The 16,821-nt window shown below is 40.0% G+C and overlaps 1 protein-coding gene and 1 long non-coding RNA gene across 2 annotated transcripts; one reads left to right on the top strand and one right to left on the bottom strand.

Moving 5' to 3' along the window:
• The first annotated feature begins 1,871 nt into the window (after positions 1–1,871).
• LOC114137496 (homeobox protein vent1-like) lies at positions 1,872–8,131 on the top strand. The gene is given in 4 exon segments (XM_028006121.1): positions 1,872–6,977; positions 6,980–7,313; positions 7,394–7,626; positions 7,736–8,131. Coding segments are annotated over 4 exon segments (864 nt in total). The 5' UTR covers positions 1,872–6,926; the 3' UTR covers positions 7,982–8,131.
• Positions 8,132–11,795: 3,664 nt separating this feature from the next.
• On the bottom strand, positions 11,796–12,743 carry LOC114137654 (uncharacterized). The gene is made up of 2 exons (XR_003594052.1): positions 12,435–12,743; positions 11,796–12,242 (listed from the first exon to the last, which is right to left on the bottom strand). It is a non-coding gene; the product is annotated as an uncharacterized LOC114137654 (long non-coding RNA).
• Positions 12,744–16,821: the final 4,078 nt, after the last annotated feature.

Genomic DNA, 16,821 nt, shown 5'->3' on the forward strand with positions numbered 1-16,821 from the left:
TGTCGTCTTATGATGCAGTCTTTGACTGGACCAAAAACGATTGTATTTTTGAATGTTATAAGTCATGCAGTTGTTACACCAAAGAGTGGGACGTTCCGTGTATTGTGACTCCAGAGGGCGCTGTTGTTCGTGTATGTCTTAACTTGCTCTTAAAGCCCTACTGACAGTTGCTGGGCTAAAAACAGATGATGCTGTTTTTTAACCTCTATCTAAAAATGTGAAAAAACATTAACGTAAAAAACGTTTTAAGTTATAAAATAAAACAGTTACTGTTCTGACCTTTTAAACTTTAAAATGGACTGTTGACATCTAAAGGTTCCCAGAAATCCAGATTGTTACAATTCTGATGGACATTATCAGAAAACATAGTCATAATCTGAGTTAACTGTTAACATAAGAAGTGCTTCTGGTCAGAGCAGTGGTCAAATGTTTTTTAGACATGAATCTGACACTGGGAAGTCACATGTAGGACCTGATAAGATTTGATGTTCAAACAGTTTTGTTCAGTTTACAGTTTTTCTCATTTCCTGATAAGAGCTTTCACAGCATGTTATTGACTATATTTTATAAAAGACTCGTGTTGGCTCAATTAAAGAGGAGTGAAAATCACTCTAGTAAAATGTCAAGTTCGGGTTGTCATGTTAGCATACTGGTATCTGTTAGCATAAAGATTAGATGTTTCTAGTGATTGAGGTTAGCTTCAAGTAACTGCAAGTATAGATGTCATTAATTGTTTTCTAATAACTGGAAACTTGTGTCATACATAATTTGATTTCTGGGTAAATTGCACAGGGTAGCATGATTTAGTAGTAAGTTACATTCTGGAGCACAGAATGTTTTGCTCCAGATGTTTGCTACATTGGGTTGGGCTGTAGTTTGGAGTCTGTTTTCTGAAATGTAGGCCAAATGATTCTCGAATCAGGGGCTTTGAGTGGAGTGTGACACAGTAAACGTAATCAGCCTCTCCTGAGTGGCTTCGACTCTCTTGCTCTCTACTGTATACACAAAAACTGACAGAAACAGATCAGATCCTATCTTCAGACGAGGTCAATCACTCAGTGCAGTGATTGTCAGGTTATTGGACTTTCTATCATTGTTTCTCCTTATATGGTCTTTGCAACACACATGGTCCTGAGGTTTACATTTTGATAACGTCTTAGTGAATCTGGTTACGTGTAAAACAAACTCTACATGGTCAGACGTATTCATTTGTCTGCCATCAGACATGAATTTGAGCAAAATCCCATTCTGAATCCATAGGATTTAAAATGATGATGGCCCAACTTCAGTTGAGTTGAATTTTTGTCTGGATTTCTTCCAATAACGTCCGCTTTGTTATAAACCACTGACAGTTGACTGGAATATTTAGCAGTGAGGAAATTTCATGATCGGTGGCATCCAATCATGTTATCACACTGGAATTCCTCAGATTTCTAAGGAAAACATTTTGTTTCACAAATGTTTCTAAATGTACTGTGCCTGTTTAGTTCCTAGATTTTATGTTGATGTGTCAACTGGAGTGACTGGACCAGCTGAATTCAAAGATTGAATATTTTTGACAAACTTCCCCAGCTGGTGAAACAGATTCTTTGTTGAGCATTCAAACATTTTTACCAAGTCAGTTAAAAATCGCAACACAATCACTATCAACAATCAGTATATTGTCCAATATGTTGCTTTATTAAAAAAAAAAAAAATTGGTCTTTTACACTGGTCGTCCCCAATCCCCGGCCACAGACTAGTACCGGTCCTTGGACCAATTGGTACCGGGCCACAAGAAATAATTAAATATTTCCGTTTTATGTATTATCTTAGTCTGGAGGATTTTTTATTTTGAAAATCCTGTAACCGGATTCTCTCGGTTACGTCTTGCGTGCCAACATTAAGCCCACAAGCAGCAAAATGAGTAAGAAACTGATCAGATGTCTTTAGAAGGATTCTTTGGGAAGGGGAAAAGGCCCAGAGAAGAGACAGGACAATCACGGACCCGTAGGCGATTCCCACATTCCAAGCCCGCTCTGCATGATATACGATGTCCGGTTCGCTAATGAGGGAATGAAGCATCTAACTGCTTCGCCACATAGAGACCTTGGGATTCCCTCCGTGATTACGTCACCGCACTTTCTGATTGGCTACCTGTCACATTCAACAGGTTGCATTCTCGATCTCAGTCCCGCACGCTGCGAAAGTCGGGCCCAGACAATCAACATGTTGAAAATGCCTGATTTTAGATCGAAGCGGTCCCGATGTTCTACACCACACTGCAGGACGATCGGTTACGATTATGGCGAGCCGCACTCGGAACTAAGGGGAAAATCGGAGCAGAAAATGTAAAATTATGCCATGTGAACTAGGCTTTAGCGGGCACATGCCTGTCTGGCATGTGACTCTTCCCACCCCTCCTATCGGGCCGCAGTAAAATTGCCAAGCCTTGACCGGTCCGCGGTGATAAAAAGGTTGGGGACCACTGTTTTACACTGTTTACAAATTGCATAAGCTTTCTCCTTGCAGTTTTTTTTATTTAGTTTATATTCTTAGAAGGATTTCAAGAACCTACTTACATATTTATGACCCCAACTTAGATATATGTGAGACAAATAGGACCTAGCGTTAACTTCAAATGAAGGAAATAAAAGGCATTGTGCAGAAAATACTTTTTTAGTGGCCATATAATTTACTATCTACAGTACATGCTGTAATTCATTTCTATTTGCAAATCAATGAGAAATCTAAATGTAGAAAAATACACTTAATGATGATCATATTTGCAGCAACTGGCTAACATGTTTACAGTGATTACAAATTCTCAGTGCCGAGCAAATGATGAAACATAAAACACCAATGTGCAAATTATTACTGATGTTCAGCCAGAGCCCATTTTTTCCTTGGCAGCTCTCCTATTCTGCCGTGAACTTCACCATGGAGATGGAATGTGATGTGCAATGAAGATTTGCTTAAATTAGACAAATAAACTCAATTTTATAGACTCCTGCTTGCCAAGGTGTATTATTGTCAGACAATAACTGTCATGACCAGTTAGTCTGCTCGTGTCAAACTGGAAACACTGGTGGAAGTCTGAGCTTCTGTCCTGCAGTTTGAAATGTATGCTGCTGGATTTTAAGCTTTCTAAACTTTATTCCAATAATAACTATGGTATGATAAATTTTTACTTTCATTTTAATCTGGCTGCAAGTGCTGCTAATTGTTTTGTCATATGTTCATTTACTAATCTAGCCTGACTATAAATAGTAAAATTTATAAAAATTATGGTAAAGTGTTGAAATATATTTAAGTAACAACAAATGCTTCACTATTTCTCTCAGATTGGATTTACTTTGCCTTGAAAATATTTTTATACCTATGGAACCTTTAAACATTTTGTCACATTATAATGAAAATCTTCAGTGCATTTTATTGGGATTTTCTGTGATACACCAACGCAAAGTAATGTGCAGTAAGGTAGAAGAAAACGGTGATTAATTTAAACCCTTTTTACAAATAAAAATCTGTGAAATGTGCAGCTGCAGGTTTGTTTTGGGGAGGGGGGTATGACTCTACCAGATTTTAACATTTAGAGACTGAAATCTGGATAGACAACATCTGTAACACGTCTGTCTATTTCAAGTTATTCTTAAAAAATGTTGATTCAAATACAGGTAGGTATATTTAGTGGTGTTGTTCTGATGGAAGCTGAACTCCTGCCACGGACTCAAGTCTGTTGGGGCCTCTAATGTGTTTGTTTCCTTCTAATAATGCAACATATGTAGCTTTAAAAAGTTCCCAAGCTACATGGTGGTGCAGCTGCTAGCACTATGGATGCTTTGCAGGTCATTCTGCTTCCTCACAAACAGATGCATGTTAGGCTAATCAGCACCTCTAAATTGCCCTCAGGAGTGAGAGTGCTTTTATACGCGTGTGTGTCTCTTTGTTACCATGTGATGGACTTTCGCCCTGCTGTCTTCCTTGGTCTTTATGGTGCTGTTTTATTAATATTCTGGATTATGGTGAGATTAAATTACACGCAGCTGGGCTCTATTTGCAAATCAGGATGTTGAATACATGTGCGATGTGAGTAAATGTGAAAAAGTTCAGAAAGTGTGACGCATTTTGCAAGGTGCTGCCGTCTTAATCACTTTGTCATGTTTAAATTACCCACATAAAATGCATTAAAGTCTGAACATTTCTGGAAATATGATTAAGCAGGTAGTAAGACTTTTGTTATAATTAAATAGGAAAAATAATTAAAAGTCTTTGCTACGTCTGAGAACATTAAACTTCAATTAACACAGTCATTGAGTTTAAGTATTAGATCATTATGCTTGGGTTTAAGTATAAGATAAACTTTGGTATTATAACTTGTTTTCTGTCTCATGAACTTCAAGAAACAAAATTGAAACCTGTGTCTTCTTTAGAGTCGTTAATGGAGTTCAGAGTTGGGGGTGAAACACTTCCATTTTCTTCCGCTTTGGTCCACTTGTGCACTGGACAGAACCGCTGCATGACCGATCCAGACCGTTAGGAAACATTAGAATACAATGAGAGAAGCCTCTGCACTCCGAACAGCTGAGGAAATGGGCCCAGTGTGCAGGTGGCGTCCCGATGGTTTCTTATTGTTATCTAACGGGATCAGAGCGCGCCTTCAAAGCGGGGCAGATAAAGTTTGCCAAAAGTCTGAATGGGCCTTTTGGCCGTCCTGGGCTCCTCCCTAGACGGCAGCAGATCGCCGATAAAAGAAAACCAGACCTGGCCTCTTATCTGCTCTGGAGCATAGCTACAGGTTGAGCTCAGTGACACTCAGGGAATCCTTCACGGCTCTGGGAAAAGATGGAAAACTGTCCTGGGATTTGTTTAGCACATCCAAAACATGATTTCAGTCTGCTTTACAGATTAATCAGAGAGAAAAAAGTTTGTTTAAATCATTGAAGCTTGTGAAGCTCTGAGTGCTTTTTTTCTGTTGCCCCGCCTGGGCTCTGAAAAGCTTGTTTTATCGTATTTACACACGAACGCAGCGACAATCAAGCGTAATTGTGTTGCTACTGTAATGCCTTTGATCTCTTTAAAGTTTGGAGCGCCTGTGCCAAACGCTGGTGGTTGAGTAGCTGGCGCTGACACACACCGACGGGGATTGAAGCATGTCGATGCAGAAACCCACTGGAGGGTTGATTCCCACTTGATTGCACAAACTTCACCGGGAATGCGCTAAAATTAAACTGTGATGAATTTTCCAGACAAGCCAAGTATGAAGTAACTCGACAAATTTGATTCTTTTGCGTATATTTTAGAAGACGAAACTTTTTTCTTATTTCTATTTCTTACTAAAAAAAGTGTCTAATTTTACTTGAATATGGTCAAAAGAAGTGAAGACACTGATTATACACTGACAAAACAAAAAATGTTTGCTGCAACTTGTATGATTCTGTTTCTGATCATTTTCAATCACGTTTCTAAGTGGATATGATGTAATCAGAACAGCTTTTCCCTCATTTTGAAATATAATTTTTTTTTTTTTTTAAATAAATTCGGAATATTTCAAATATAGTGTTTCTCAAAATAGCTAGCTTCTAATCTTATGTTTTAAACTTTACACAACAACAGACAACATATCACAATTTATATTTTATTAATTAAATGGAGAAACGAGATATTTGCAGCAGTATTTCTCAGTCTAGAATCCCTCCCTTTGTATGCTCAGATAGATTAAAAACTTCATGGATGCAGTCATTTATGTTCACAATCATGATTCAGAGAATCCTCTGAGGAATAACAAATGCCTCTGCTGGTTCCTCCTCAACAAGAGAACCAAACCTAACGAGCACCAGGGAGGAGGCAGGAGGCAGGCAGCTGAAAAGAAAAACTTTTACCTTAGGAAATTCAAAAACTTTGGTACAGAGAGGAAACTGCAGAGATGGGAGAAATGCCTGACAAAACACACGGGGAAGCAGAGAGTCGAACGCTCCATGGCAAAACTCCAAACCAAAGTCCCAGAGATCATGACAGGATTTGACTTTAAAGTCTGTGTTAACATTGGGCTGCATATGAGAAATAAAAATATAGAAGATGTATTTAGTGGACTGAAGAATATGTAGGAAACCGATTCAACCAAAACATATACAAAATTAATAAAATTTGTCAAGTTAATCATCAAAAATGTTTGAGCCATTTCTCATGACGACAATGCCTTTTTTAAATGCAATCAATGTTACATTTGCGCAGTCAAATTGCAATCAACTCTTTAGTTGCTGATTTATTTCCAGTTGTCTGTCCGACCCAAGAACCAGCATTTGGCACCAGGGCTTCAAATACACTTAAAATATTAAGTCTTGTGTCTCTATAAGTACAAATAAAACTGAATGTTTATGATATCATTCACTCCAGCAACTAAATGAATGACCCTATTTGTCATTTAATTGATTTTTAAAAGTAATTACAATTTGAAAATGAGTGAAAATGTAATGTTTTTAAGTGTCTTTGAACTGTTAAATTTCTGAATAAAATCTGCCCAAACTCAAACAGTTTCACTGATTGAGATTCTAGCAGTTTGGTTTTACAGTGCAGGCTAAAGTGGAAGCCTGTGGGAAGTGAGTGTTACAATCTGAATTTTAAAGTGACAACTGTTTCAGTCATTTTAATCCCGAGTGCTTAATTGCCTTTTCTAGTGTACAAATTGTAAAATACCTGATCAAAGTGGGAGCTTGTGGAAAGTAAACGTCCAAATTTGTAACCTTTAAAGAACAGCTGCCTCAGTCAGAGGATAATTAGATTCAGTGAGACAGAGTCTTTAAATCCTGTCCTCTGGAACTCTCCAGACGTCGCGGACTCGGTGGCGCCAGGTCTTCACACGCTCACAGGATATGGAAAGACTTCAATAACGAGCCATTATCCCCCAATCATCGGGATTGATCGGGCGTTAACAAGGGGCTCTACATATGCAAATGGCGGCGAGTGTCCGGGGCAGCTATAAAAGCTTGGCTGCAGGCCGGGGAGCTGCCACAGCACGCTCTCCTGTGACATTTGGTGGATTTACAGGCCACTGGGCAGCAGCACCGTGGACATGGTGAAATACTTTTCGGTGGACTGGTTGGCGCAGAGCCACAACAGCGGCGCAGCGAAGGAGGGGCAAAGAGCTTCCCGTGCGCACAGACCTCATGTTCTCTGCATGGTGCAGCCGAGCGCACCGGCTTTTGGTAAAGGTTACCTGCAGCCGAAACCCAAGTCGTCAAAGGCCGCTAAGCAGGGAGGGTCAGATGAGGTCAGAGAACCGCAGAGCTCCGGCGTCGGCTCACCGTTGCATCCAGCAGACTGCTCCTCTCCAAGTAATCTTCTGAATCAATTAATATTTTTTCAATGTTTTTGGTAAAAGTTTCTGATTAGTAACCGTTTTTTCTGTCTTCAGTTTTTGAAATGAGCGGGTATTCCTCCGGGTACGAGAGCGAAGCGGCTTCCTCCGAGTGTCCCTCAGCGGATGGAGGGAATGATGCGGAGAAAGACGCACCGCAGCGCCGAGTGCGCACCAAGTTCACTCCGGAGCAGATCAGCAGGCTGGAAAAGATCTTCAGCAAACACAAATACCTGGACGCGGGGGAGAGGTTGAAGACGGCACAGAAGCTGAACCTCACAGAAACTCAGGTAAAATGCAAACACAGCGTGTATAATGGGATAATTAATGAGGAAGGTGGATTAGTTTCCCCGGTAAAGCGCCCTGGATGTTCAATTCAAACCTTTGCTTCTTCTGCAGGTCAGGACTTGGTTCCAGAACAGGCGGATGAAGCTGAAACGGGAAGTCCAGGACTACCTCGCTCCCCAGGTGTCCTTCCAGCCTCTGCACCCGGTTCAGTACCACTCCATGGCCGCGCACCAGGCCCACTACAGTGCATCCGGCCGCGGCCTTTACCCGCTGCCCGTCTCGCAGCTGGTCCTGGCGCAGCAGCTGACTCCTCACCCCGCGCCTCAGCTCATGATCCGGCATCCACATTTCTACTGAACAAACTCCCACAAGAGACTCTTCATTCCGACAGAGACACTTATAATCCCAAAACGTGCTATCCGATTTGTGAGGATTTTGTACAGATTTTGTATAATTACAAATATATCTATTTATGATAATTGAATAAAGTTATTCATCTATATTGAAGCAATGATTGTGGTGTTTTCTTTTGCTTTTTATCGCTGCAGCTTCATCTGAGATAAAGTTGATGATATAATCTTTATTGCGGGATCAGCTTCACTTGAATGGATCATCCTGTCTTTCATCTTAAAGGGAAGGTGAAGAAACCACTGATAAAGATGACTAAAGGTTCTCACTGTATGGATCTTTTGATTCAGTCCCAGTTCAAAAATGTCAACAATAAATGAAACCAGAGTGAATTATTCAATGTTTATAGGATCAAACATGAATCTTACAATGAGGTTTTATTACGTGTCAGTAAAAAGTGAGAATCCTTTGTTTCTGCTTTCAGAGGGCCTGTTTGTTCCCATTCCTGCACTTCAAAGAGCAGATAACTGGGAGATCTTGGTTGACAATTAGGCATAATTAAGCCACTCATTGATGAGTTTACATTTACCACAGGAGACCCCAGGCCTGGCGCCAGAGAGTCTGGCATTTCGTTTGACCAGAGGATATGACCTAAGGAGATCTATACAAAGTCTGAAACCTCCAATAAAACAGTCGATTAGCTGCTGAGATTCTCAGACAGAAAACTGCATTTGCAACAAACTTGACATCACAAAACAGTAATAAATTATCACTCATGGGGTCAAATATTTAGTTTACCTGATTAGATAATAAGTGACAGGTTTTATTATAAGTTTCATGGCTGTGCCAAACAGTTACTTCCTGTTTTCAGTTTTTTCATCTTACAGCCACTAACTTTATTACTTTTTCAGGGGGACTTTATTGAAAAGACCAATAAAAAGTAGTGGATGTTCTTTGAAGGCATCAGAGGTTTATTAGAAAACATTACTGAGCAAACAAAAGAGGTCAGGGATAAAGCTTGAAGCTTGGTTCAAGCTTTGAAAATCTCACGGGTGCCACTGTTTGATCCGTCAGCTGAAAACAAAAAGAACATGACACAAAACAGATTTAACGAGACACTGCCAATCACCGAAACTGACAGGAAAACTCAGAAGAAAAAAACTGCTCTGTGCTGAAAAAGACCCACGTTTCTAATTCACCTGGACTTAGTTATGGCTTAGATCAAGACACATTCATGTGTTACAATGGTCCAGTCAAAGTACAGACTTACATTCGATTGAAAATCAGGGGCAAGACTTCAAAATGTATGTGCACATATAAGCTCTCAGCTGAACTTGATTGATTTTGTGACCAATTTGAATTTTAACCAATTTAAATCATAAACTGAACATTTGTAAAGTTCCCTTTCCCTCCACCTCCTGCTTTTGCACTATGTTGTGTTGGTCTGTTACATAAAACCCCACAATAATTGTTTCTCAGTATGTTTGTAAAGTGGCAAAAACATGCAAAAGTACAAAGGGTGTGTATACTTTTGCAAGGCATGTGTACCTGGGCGGGGGTGATGGGGATTAGCTCCCCTGAGGCAAACGTCTTGTTCTTAAAGGTAAACAAAGATCAAAAGGAACATTCTCACTTTCCATCATTGTTTTCTGACCCTCCTCATCCCAACATAACAAAGGTTTCACCTCCAGGTTGGCTGATGGGCTCACAGCTGGGCGCTTTCATCTGTGACAGCATGGAAGTCTCTAATTGTGGAGAACATTTTCTAATAAATAAGCAGCTCCGTCCAACCGGGCAATAACACAAAAGCCAGTTTGCGGGAGAGAAAAAAAACAGGGTTTCTTACGTAATTTTAGGATTTAAAAACTAACTGACCGACACGTAGCTTTCAATCCATTTATGCAGACAGTATTCAGTCTGAGATACCAGCCAACTGATACTCAGACTCACTGGCGCCGAGAAGGTGAGGAAAAACTCCAGCCTGACCTTCTGCTCGGGTCTCTTTGCATATGTAAACAAAGAAGTGTGGCGCTCACATTCAGACAAATGCTTCAAAGCATCATGGTGAATTTCGGTGCTTTCCAGAATATTAGGAGATAACTGCACAATGTAGCGTTGGATAAACCAGTACTCCCTGACCTAGGGCTGATAGTCAGTTAACTGATAAACGTTGTCTCTAGCGACAGGTTCAATCAGAGCTTTTGTGTGCGGATTGATTTCTAGTAAATTAATTAGCTCTGCTTTCTCTGTTCCAGACAACAACGGCTGCGCCTCTGTTTGGCCTGGCTGAGAGAGAGATGAGGGGACAGTATGAGCACCAGACTCAACTCTGCAGAAAAACCAGTAGGAAGCACTAAGGCTGGTTAACTAAGGAGAAGTTAACTTTTCTTTCTTAAACATTTTTATCTCACAAAGTTTGGGTTTGGGAGTTTAAGTTTCTTGCTACTAACCCGGTTCTTCAGTTCTCTGGCGTCTGTATCTTGCATTTTTAAACGCGTTTCCACATTCAGATGATGAAACTGAAACGGAAGCTCGTCGTGATTATCTTTGTTCCCGTTTCAGCACCCTGCTGAGCGGACAGCTCCCGGAGAACCGCGTCTTTCTCCCGCAACCAGAAGTTAATAACTCTCTGGTTAATAACATGGGCACAAACGTTTGTTTTCACATGTATGAAATGAACATAACTCGGGATGAAATGACAACGCCCTAATAAAATCTGAACTGGCAAACAGTCACCACTTTGACAGACCTGAAAGCCTCCAAATGCTGCAGGCGAATATCTCCAGCTGGTAGCTCTGCTCTCCTTCCACTGCGTGCAAATTTACATCTTGAATGTGAGATCAAAGGCGAAAATATCAGTGAGATCATTGAGATATATTGAGTTTCTATTGTGTGACCGCTGAAGACTTCGCACTTCCCCGGAAGCCACAGAAGGATGGTGCCCTCCAGTCTGCCAGAGGTGTATATTGCCTCTCTTTAAAGTCATTTTCTGACCTGAGCTAAAGAAGTGACAGATGGAGTCACTCTGCCAAACTTCTGTCCCTGTTTTCTCAGCTTTGGAAAAGCAAAAAGCTGCTCCTGATCATGTAAGTAATCCGATTACATCTGATTACGTGTCCACCAGTACCAGCACGAATCCAGAGCCACCTTCTGACTTTTTTTTTTTGACTGGAGATGAGACAGTGGACATTCAAAATATATTACATGTATAGCTCATAGTAACAAAATACACGAGCTTGCATCTATTTTGAAACTTGTGTAATTTTCTTTTTAGTATATATATATATATATATATATATATATATATATATATATATATATATATATATATATATCTTGCTCATGTTTCAACTAAGTATACTAAAATTACACAACTCTGTTTTCTTTATAATCCTCCCTTAATTTTTGGATGTGTTATTTATTTTCTATACTTATTTAGTTAGTTAATGTTTTGTGAGGTGTTTGTTTCCTTTTACATCATTTTGAACACTCGTGTATTTTCTAAATTACTTTTAACAAATTTATTGATTTATTTAAAAAGAAATTACTGTCAATTATTGCTGTCATTTCAACATCAGCAGAGCATTTTCCATACTATTTTACTGTTCATTAAGCCTCTGCTGGGATCTAAATACTTACATTTTTATTTAAAATAACAATGAAGATGAAAATACTCTATAGTGTGATTAAAACTGCTGTTTTTTATTGGTTTAAAGCAGCAATACTGAAGAAATTGCCCAAAATATTACCTTGTGAAGCACCCCCCACTTCAATAATACTGAAAAATAAACACTGAAATATAAAATAACAAAAATATCAGTGGGGATTTTCAGAGAAACAGGTTCTTTATTTAATACAATAATAAAGCAACAATGTCAGAGACAAGCAGAAGACAAGATGAATGATTATGCAGAACAATCAACTCCACGTTCATAAGTGAGCAAAAGCAAACTGAGCCATAATAAATGGTTGTTTCTATAAATGAAAAGCAGTTATTGGAGTCAACAAATTGCAGACATGCACTTTGTTTTCTGTTAATGTTTAAATGTTTTCAGTTTTTACTCCAGTTTCACGTCAGGCTGGAAGGCTTACATGAAAGTGGCTGCAGAAGTGAATGCTGCTGGTTGAGCTCGGTTGGGTGGAATACCTCTGCAGCCCCATTTTCCCATGCCTTATGCCTCTTTAAAGTTATGTCTCAAAGAAGTATATGCATAGGAAAAAGGAACAGCGAGTGGAACAAGCCCTGCTGCAACATGCTGAAACCTGCAAACTGGCATAGAGAAAAACGAATGAGTTAACAGAGCAAAACGATTAAAAGTCCCCCCTCTGGTTGACATCTCTACAGAATGTTTCTAAAATTCGTAATCCAGCTTTGAAATAAAGCTTTGCTGCAAAAGTTTTCCAAGTTTTCAATATGTAATTTTCATTAAAATGATTAGTGGGAGGTGTGCAGAGAACTTACCCCCTGAGCAGCCAGACGAGTCTCCACTGGGAAGGCACCTCCTGTTGTCCATTTATGCCTCACAAAGACCTTGAAGATGTTTAGCAGAGACAGAATAGCTGTCGTCTGTGCTCACTCAGCAGTCCTCCTCTCCTCTGCCTCCAGCCATGGGAGCACACCTGGAGAACAGCAAACATTCGCCTTGTTACACTTTTACCTTCAGCTCAAATTCCTCAGAAAACGTCTCATTATTCTCCCAGTTTAACAATGAAGCTGTTACAGTTATTATCTCCTATCTGACACACAAGCTGCGGACGTCAGAGGCAACCGAGAAGAGAAACATTGAGGACAACTTGTTCCTGCATTGGAAAAGTTTCTTATCTGTTCAGCTTTTTTTTCCCCTTCTCTCCCTTTCGTTCCTCCACTCACACATGCCTTTTAGCCCTCAAGGTCTCCAGACAAGGACTCTCAGAAGTGAGACACTGACACAGGCACGCACAGTCTCTCATGCTGCGTGGGGTGCAGCGGGAGTGTTTTGGCATGTCAAGGCCAGTGCAGCCATCTGAAGATGGAACTCTGCTCTTTTCCTCCATGGCAGCACTAATAGCAGGGCATCGTATATCACAAGATTTGGTCAGGAATAATCTATCTTCAACTTGAGCTGAGGTCATGTCACACCACAATCTACAGAGCCGATTCACAAAGATTCAGCTCAGAGCTGAAAAGTTCCTAATGTGATTCTAGTGCACTACTATGTTTATTCTGCGTTTTAAGTAGCACCATTAAAAAGGGGGAGAAGTTAACCATTCATTATGCAAGTTAACTAAAACTCAACTAAAATAGACTCAATAAAAAAGTGCAAAATTTTGATGAATCTGTTCTTTAGATTAAGCATATAGAGTGTCCTCATCCAAATTTAAATGTCTGAGAGGGATTGTAGAAATAGGCTACATAAAAAAAAATTAAAAATACAATACATATGTATAGTGCTTTGCAAAACTAGTCATTTTGTTCACATTTCATCCACATCTAAGCCAAAATGTTGAACAGAATCTGCTGCGTATTTCTGCACAGGTCCCTCTTGAAGATGAGATTTTGATCTCAATGGGATTTTACTTGGTTAAATAAAGGAAATAATAAAAAAAAATAGTAAAAAGATGCCTGCCTGCTCCAGGTGAAAGTCTTATGTGTGGGTGTGTGTGTGTGTGTGTGGGTGTGTGTGTGTGTGTGTCTCTGCCAGTGTTACACATCTACAGATTAAAGTTTGTGTCCATTCTTCTTTCAGTTGGATTTGAATGGGGAGCATTTGTGAATGTCAGTTTTCAAGTTATGTTCTGAACTTTATCAAGGCCATTTTAACACCATTTTATATCGTTTTGATCTAAACGATTCTATTATTGCAGTGGCTGCATGTTTACAACTGGCGTGTAGCTTTGGGATTACCGAGCATTTTGCATTTCAACTCGGCATCGCTCATGTTTAGAATACAAAGCTTAAACACAACGTCTATAGGCCACCCCATGGAGGCAGTAGTCTCAAACGTGGCAGCTGACCAAGGTCAAACATGGTCTGTATAATGCTGTGTCCATTCAAACACAAAACTATATTTGGTCATGGTCTGATGAGTACAACCCCTGGCAAAAAGTATGGACTCACCAGTCTTGGATGAGCACTCATTCAGACATTTCATGCTGTAAAACAAACTCAGATCAAAAACATGATACAATATTAAGGTCGTTCCAAAGTGCAACTTGTTGGCCTTCAGGAACACTCAAAGAAATGAAGAGAAACTATTGTGGGAGTCAGTGAATGATACTTTAATTGACCAAGCACAGGGAAATAAATATGGAATCACTCAGGTCTGAGGAAAAAAGTGTGGAATCACTCAAATTGGAGGTAGAAAAAAAAGGACACACCCAGTCTATTTCCTTTCCCTAAATGGACACCTGCCCCAGATTAGATGTGCCCGTTAGTGTGCAGTTCAAAACACCTGCAGTCATGACACCTTGGAGGGCTGCTGGACGAAGTGGAGTGGTGAGAACCATGGCTCCAACAAGAGAAATGTCCCTTGAAACAAAAGAGAGGATTGTGAAACTTCTTGAGGAAGGTAACCCTTCACGCATGGTTGCTAAAGATGTGGGCTGTTCACAGTCAGCTGTATCCAAGATATGGACCAAATACAAACAGCATGGAATGGTTGTCAAAGCCAAGCGTACTGGTAGACCAAGAAAGACATCAAAGCGTCAAGACAAACAACTTAAGGCCATTTGTCTTGAAAACCGAAAAAGTACAACTAAACAGATGAAGCATAAATGGGAGGAAGTTGGAGTCAATGTATGTGACCGAACCGTAAGAAATCGCCTAAAGGAGATGGGATTTCAAAACAGGAAAGCTAAACGAAAACCAGCATTGACACCTAAACATAAAAGAACGAGACTCCAATGGGCTAAGGAGAGGCAATCATGGACTGTGGATGACTGGATGAAAGTTGTCTTCAGTGATGAGTCAAGAATCTGCATTGGACAAGGTGATGATGCTGGAACTTTTGTTTGGTGCCGTTCCAGTGAGATTTATGAAGAGGCCTGCCTGAAGAAAACAACCAAATTTCCACAGTCCTTGATGATATGGGGCTGCATGTCAGGCAAAGGCACTGGGGAGATGACTGTGGTTAATTCTTCTATCAATGCACAAGTTTACATTGACATTTTGGACAGTTTTCTCATCCCTTCAATTGAACAGATGTTTGGTGATGATGAAATAATTTTCCAAGATGACAATGCATCGTGCCATCGGGCAAAAACAGTGAAGGCATTCCTTGAAGAAAGACACATTCAGTCGATGTCATGGCCTGCAAATAGTCCAGATCTCAACCCAATTGAAAACCTGTGGTGGAGATTGAAGAAAATGGTCCACAAGAAGGGTCCAACCAGCAAAGCTGATCTGGCAACTGCTATCAAAGAGAGTTGGCACCAAATTGATGCAGAATACTGTTTGTCACTCATCAAGTCCATGCCTCACAGACTGAAAGCTGTTATAAAAGCCAAAGGTGGTGCAACTAAATACTAGTGATGTATGTTGAATGGTCTTTTGTTTATGCGTTTTTCATGATTCCATACTTTTTTCCTCAGAATTGAGTGATTCCATATTTATTCCCCTGTGTTTGGTCAATTACAGTATCATTCACTGACTCCCACAATAGTTTCTCTTCATTTCTTTGAGTGTTCCTGAAGGCCAACAAGTTGCACTTTGGAACGACCTTAATATTGTATCATGTTTTTGATCTGAGTTTGTTTTACAGCATGAAATGTCTGAATGAGTGCTCATCCAAGACTGGTGAGTCCATACTTTTTGCCAGGGGTTGTAGGTGCATATTTGTTTGGCGTGCAGCTAGTATGCATTCCCTGCTGCTTTGGATAAATATGTTTCAAATAGGAGGTGAAGGATTATACCTCAGTTCCCTTCTGCAAAATAAACATCTAAAAAAGTAACAAGTGTTATTTCAGTCTCTGCAGCAGTCCTCCCCTCAACAGCCAACAATCGACTCCTTTCCAGATGGTCTCAGGAGGGCCCAGCTTTTAATTGGAGCCTCTTCAACACGCAGCTCTTAAAATCCACTCTTGTTTTGCTGCAGAGTGTTTCGTTTGAGCGGCGGCAAATTTGCAGAGTTAAGCAGAAATGTCTCGCTGAACACGGAAATAATAATAACAAAAAAGGAGAAGCAACAATCGTTGCTTGTTCATTTGAACACACCTGCCACGGAGCCAGAGAGTTCACTCAGCACATTTCATTTAGGGGAATGCAGTCTGACAGGACAAGGGAACACAACACACCGAATTGCAACACAGGAAGCAAACTGTAGATCCTCTTAAGGCTTCAATTGGCAATTTGGAAGATCTGTCATGTTCATTAACCGCAAGGAGGGGTTAGGTGTTATCTGCAAACACTGCTTGAGTCAAACATGCCCATTGCTTGTGGGAATGGAAACAAATTACTTGTAGGATAAATAAAAATGCATTACACACCAACTTAATTTCTCCTGTTAAGAATAAGTACTTTGTTTCTGTTTACTGGGATTGTTACAGTAAGATGTTGCTTAAAAACGCCTTCAAAGAGGCTGTTTACCATGAAATTTGCAGCTGCCTGCAAGAGCAGAGAAGCAATTTCTTTATTTATACTGAACAATGACAACCCTTAGGGTAGACATGAAAGATAAAAAACTAACAAAGAATGAACAATTCAGCTTTTGTTTGCAGGTAGTTACAGTGCCGTACGCACTATGTGGCACCGCTGGTAAACATGAGGAAGACCCCTTAAAATAAATTCCTCCTCCTATTGCATTGTGATCCCAAGCTGAAGAATTAAGAAAAATTAAGTATGCAACGTGAATACATTTATTCAGTGAGGAAAA

Source organism: Xiphophorus couchianus, chromosome 22 (assembly GCF_001444195.1).
Source record: "Xiphophorus couchianus chromosome 22, X_couchianus-1.0, whole genome shotgun sequence".
In the NCBI taxonomy this organism is placed as follows: domain Eukaryota; kingdom Metazoa; phylum Chordata; class Actinopteri; order Cyprinodontiformes; family Poeciliidae; genus Xiphophorus; species Xiphophorus couchianus.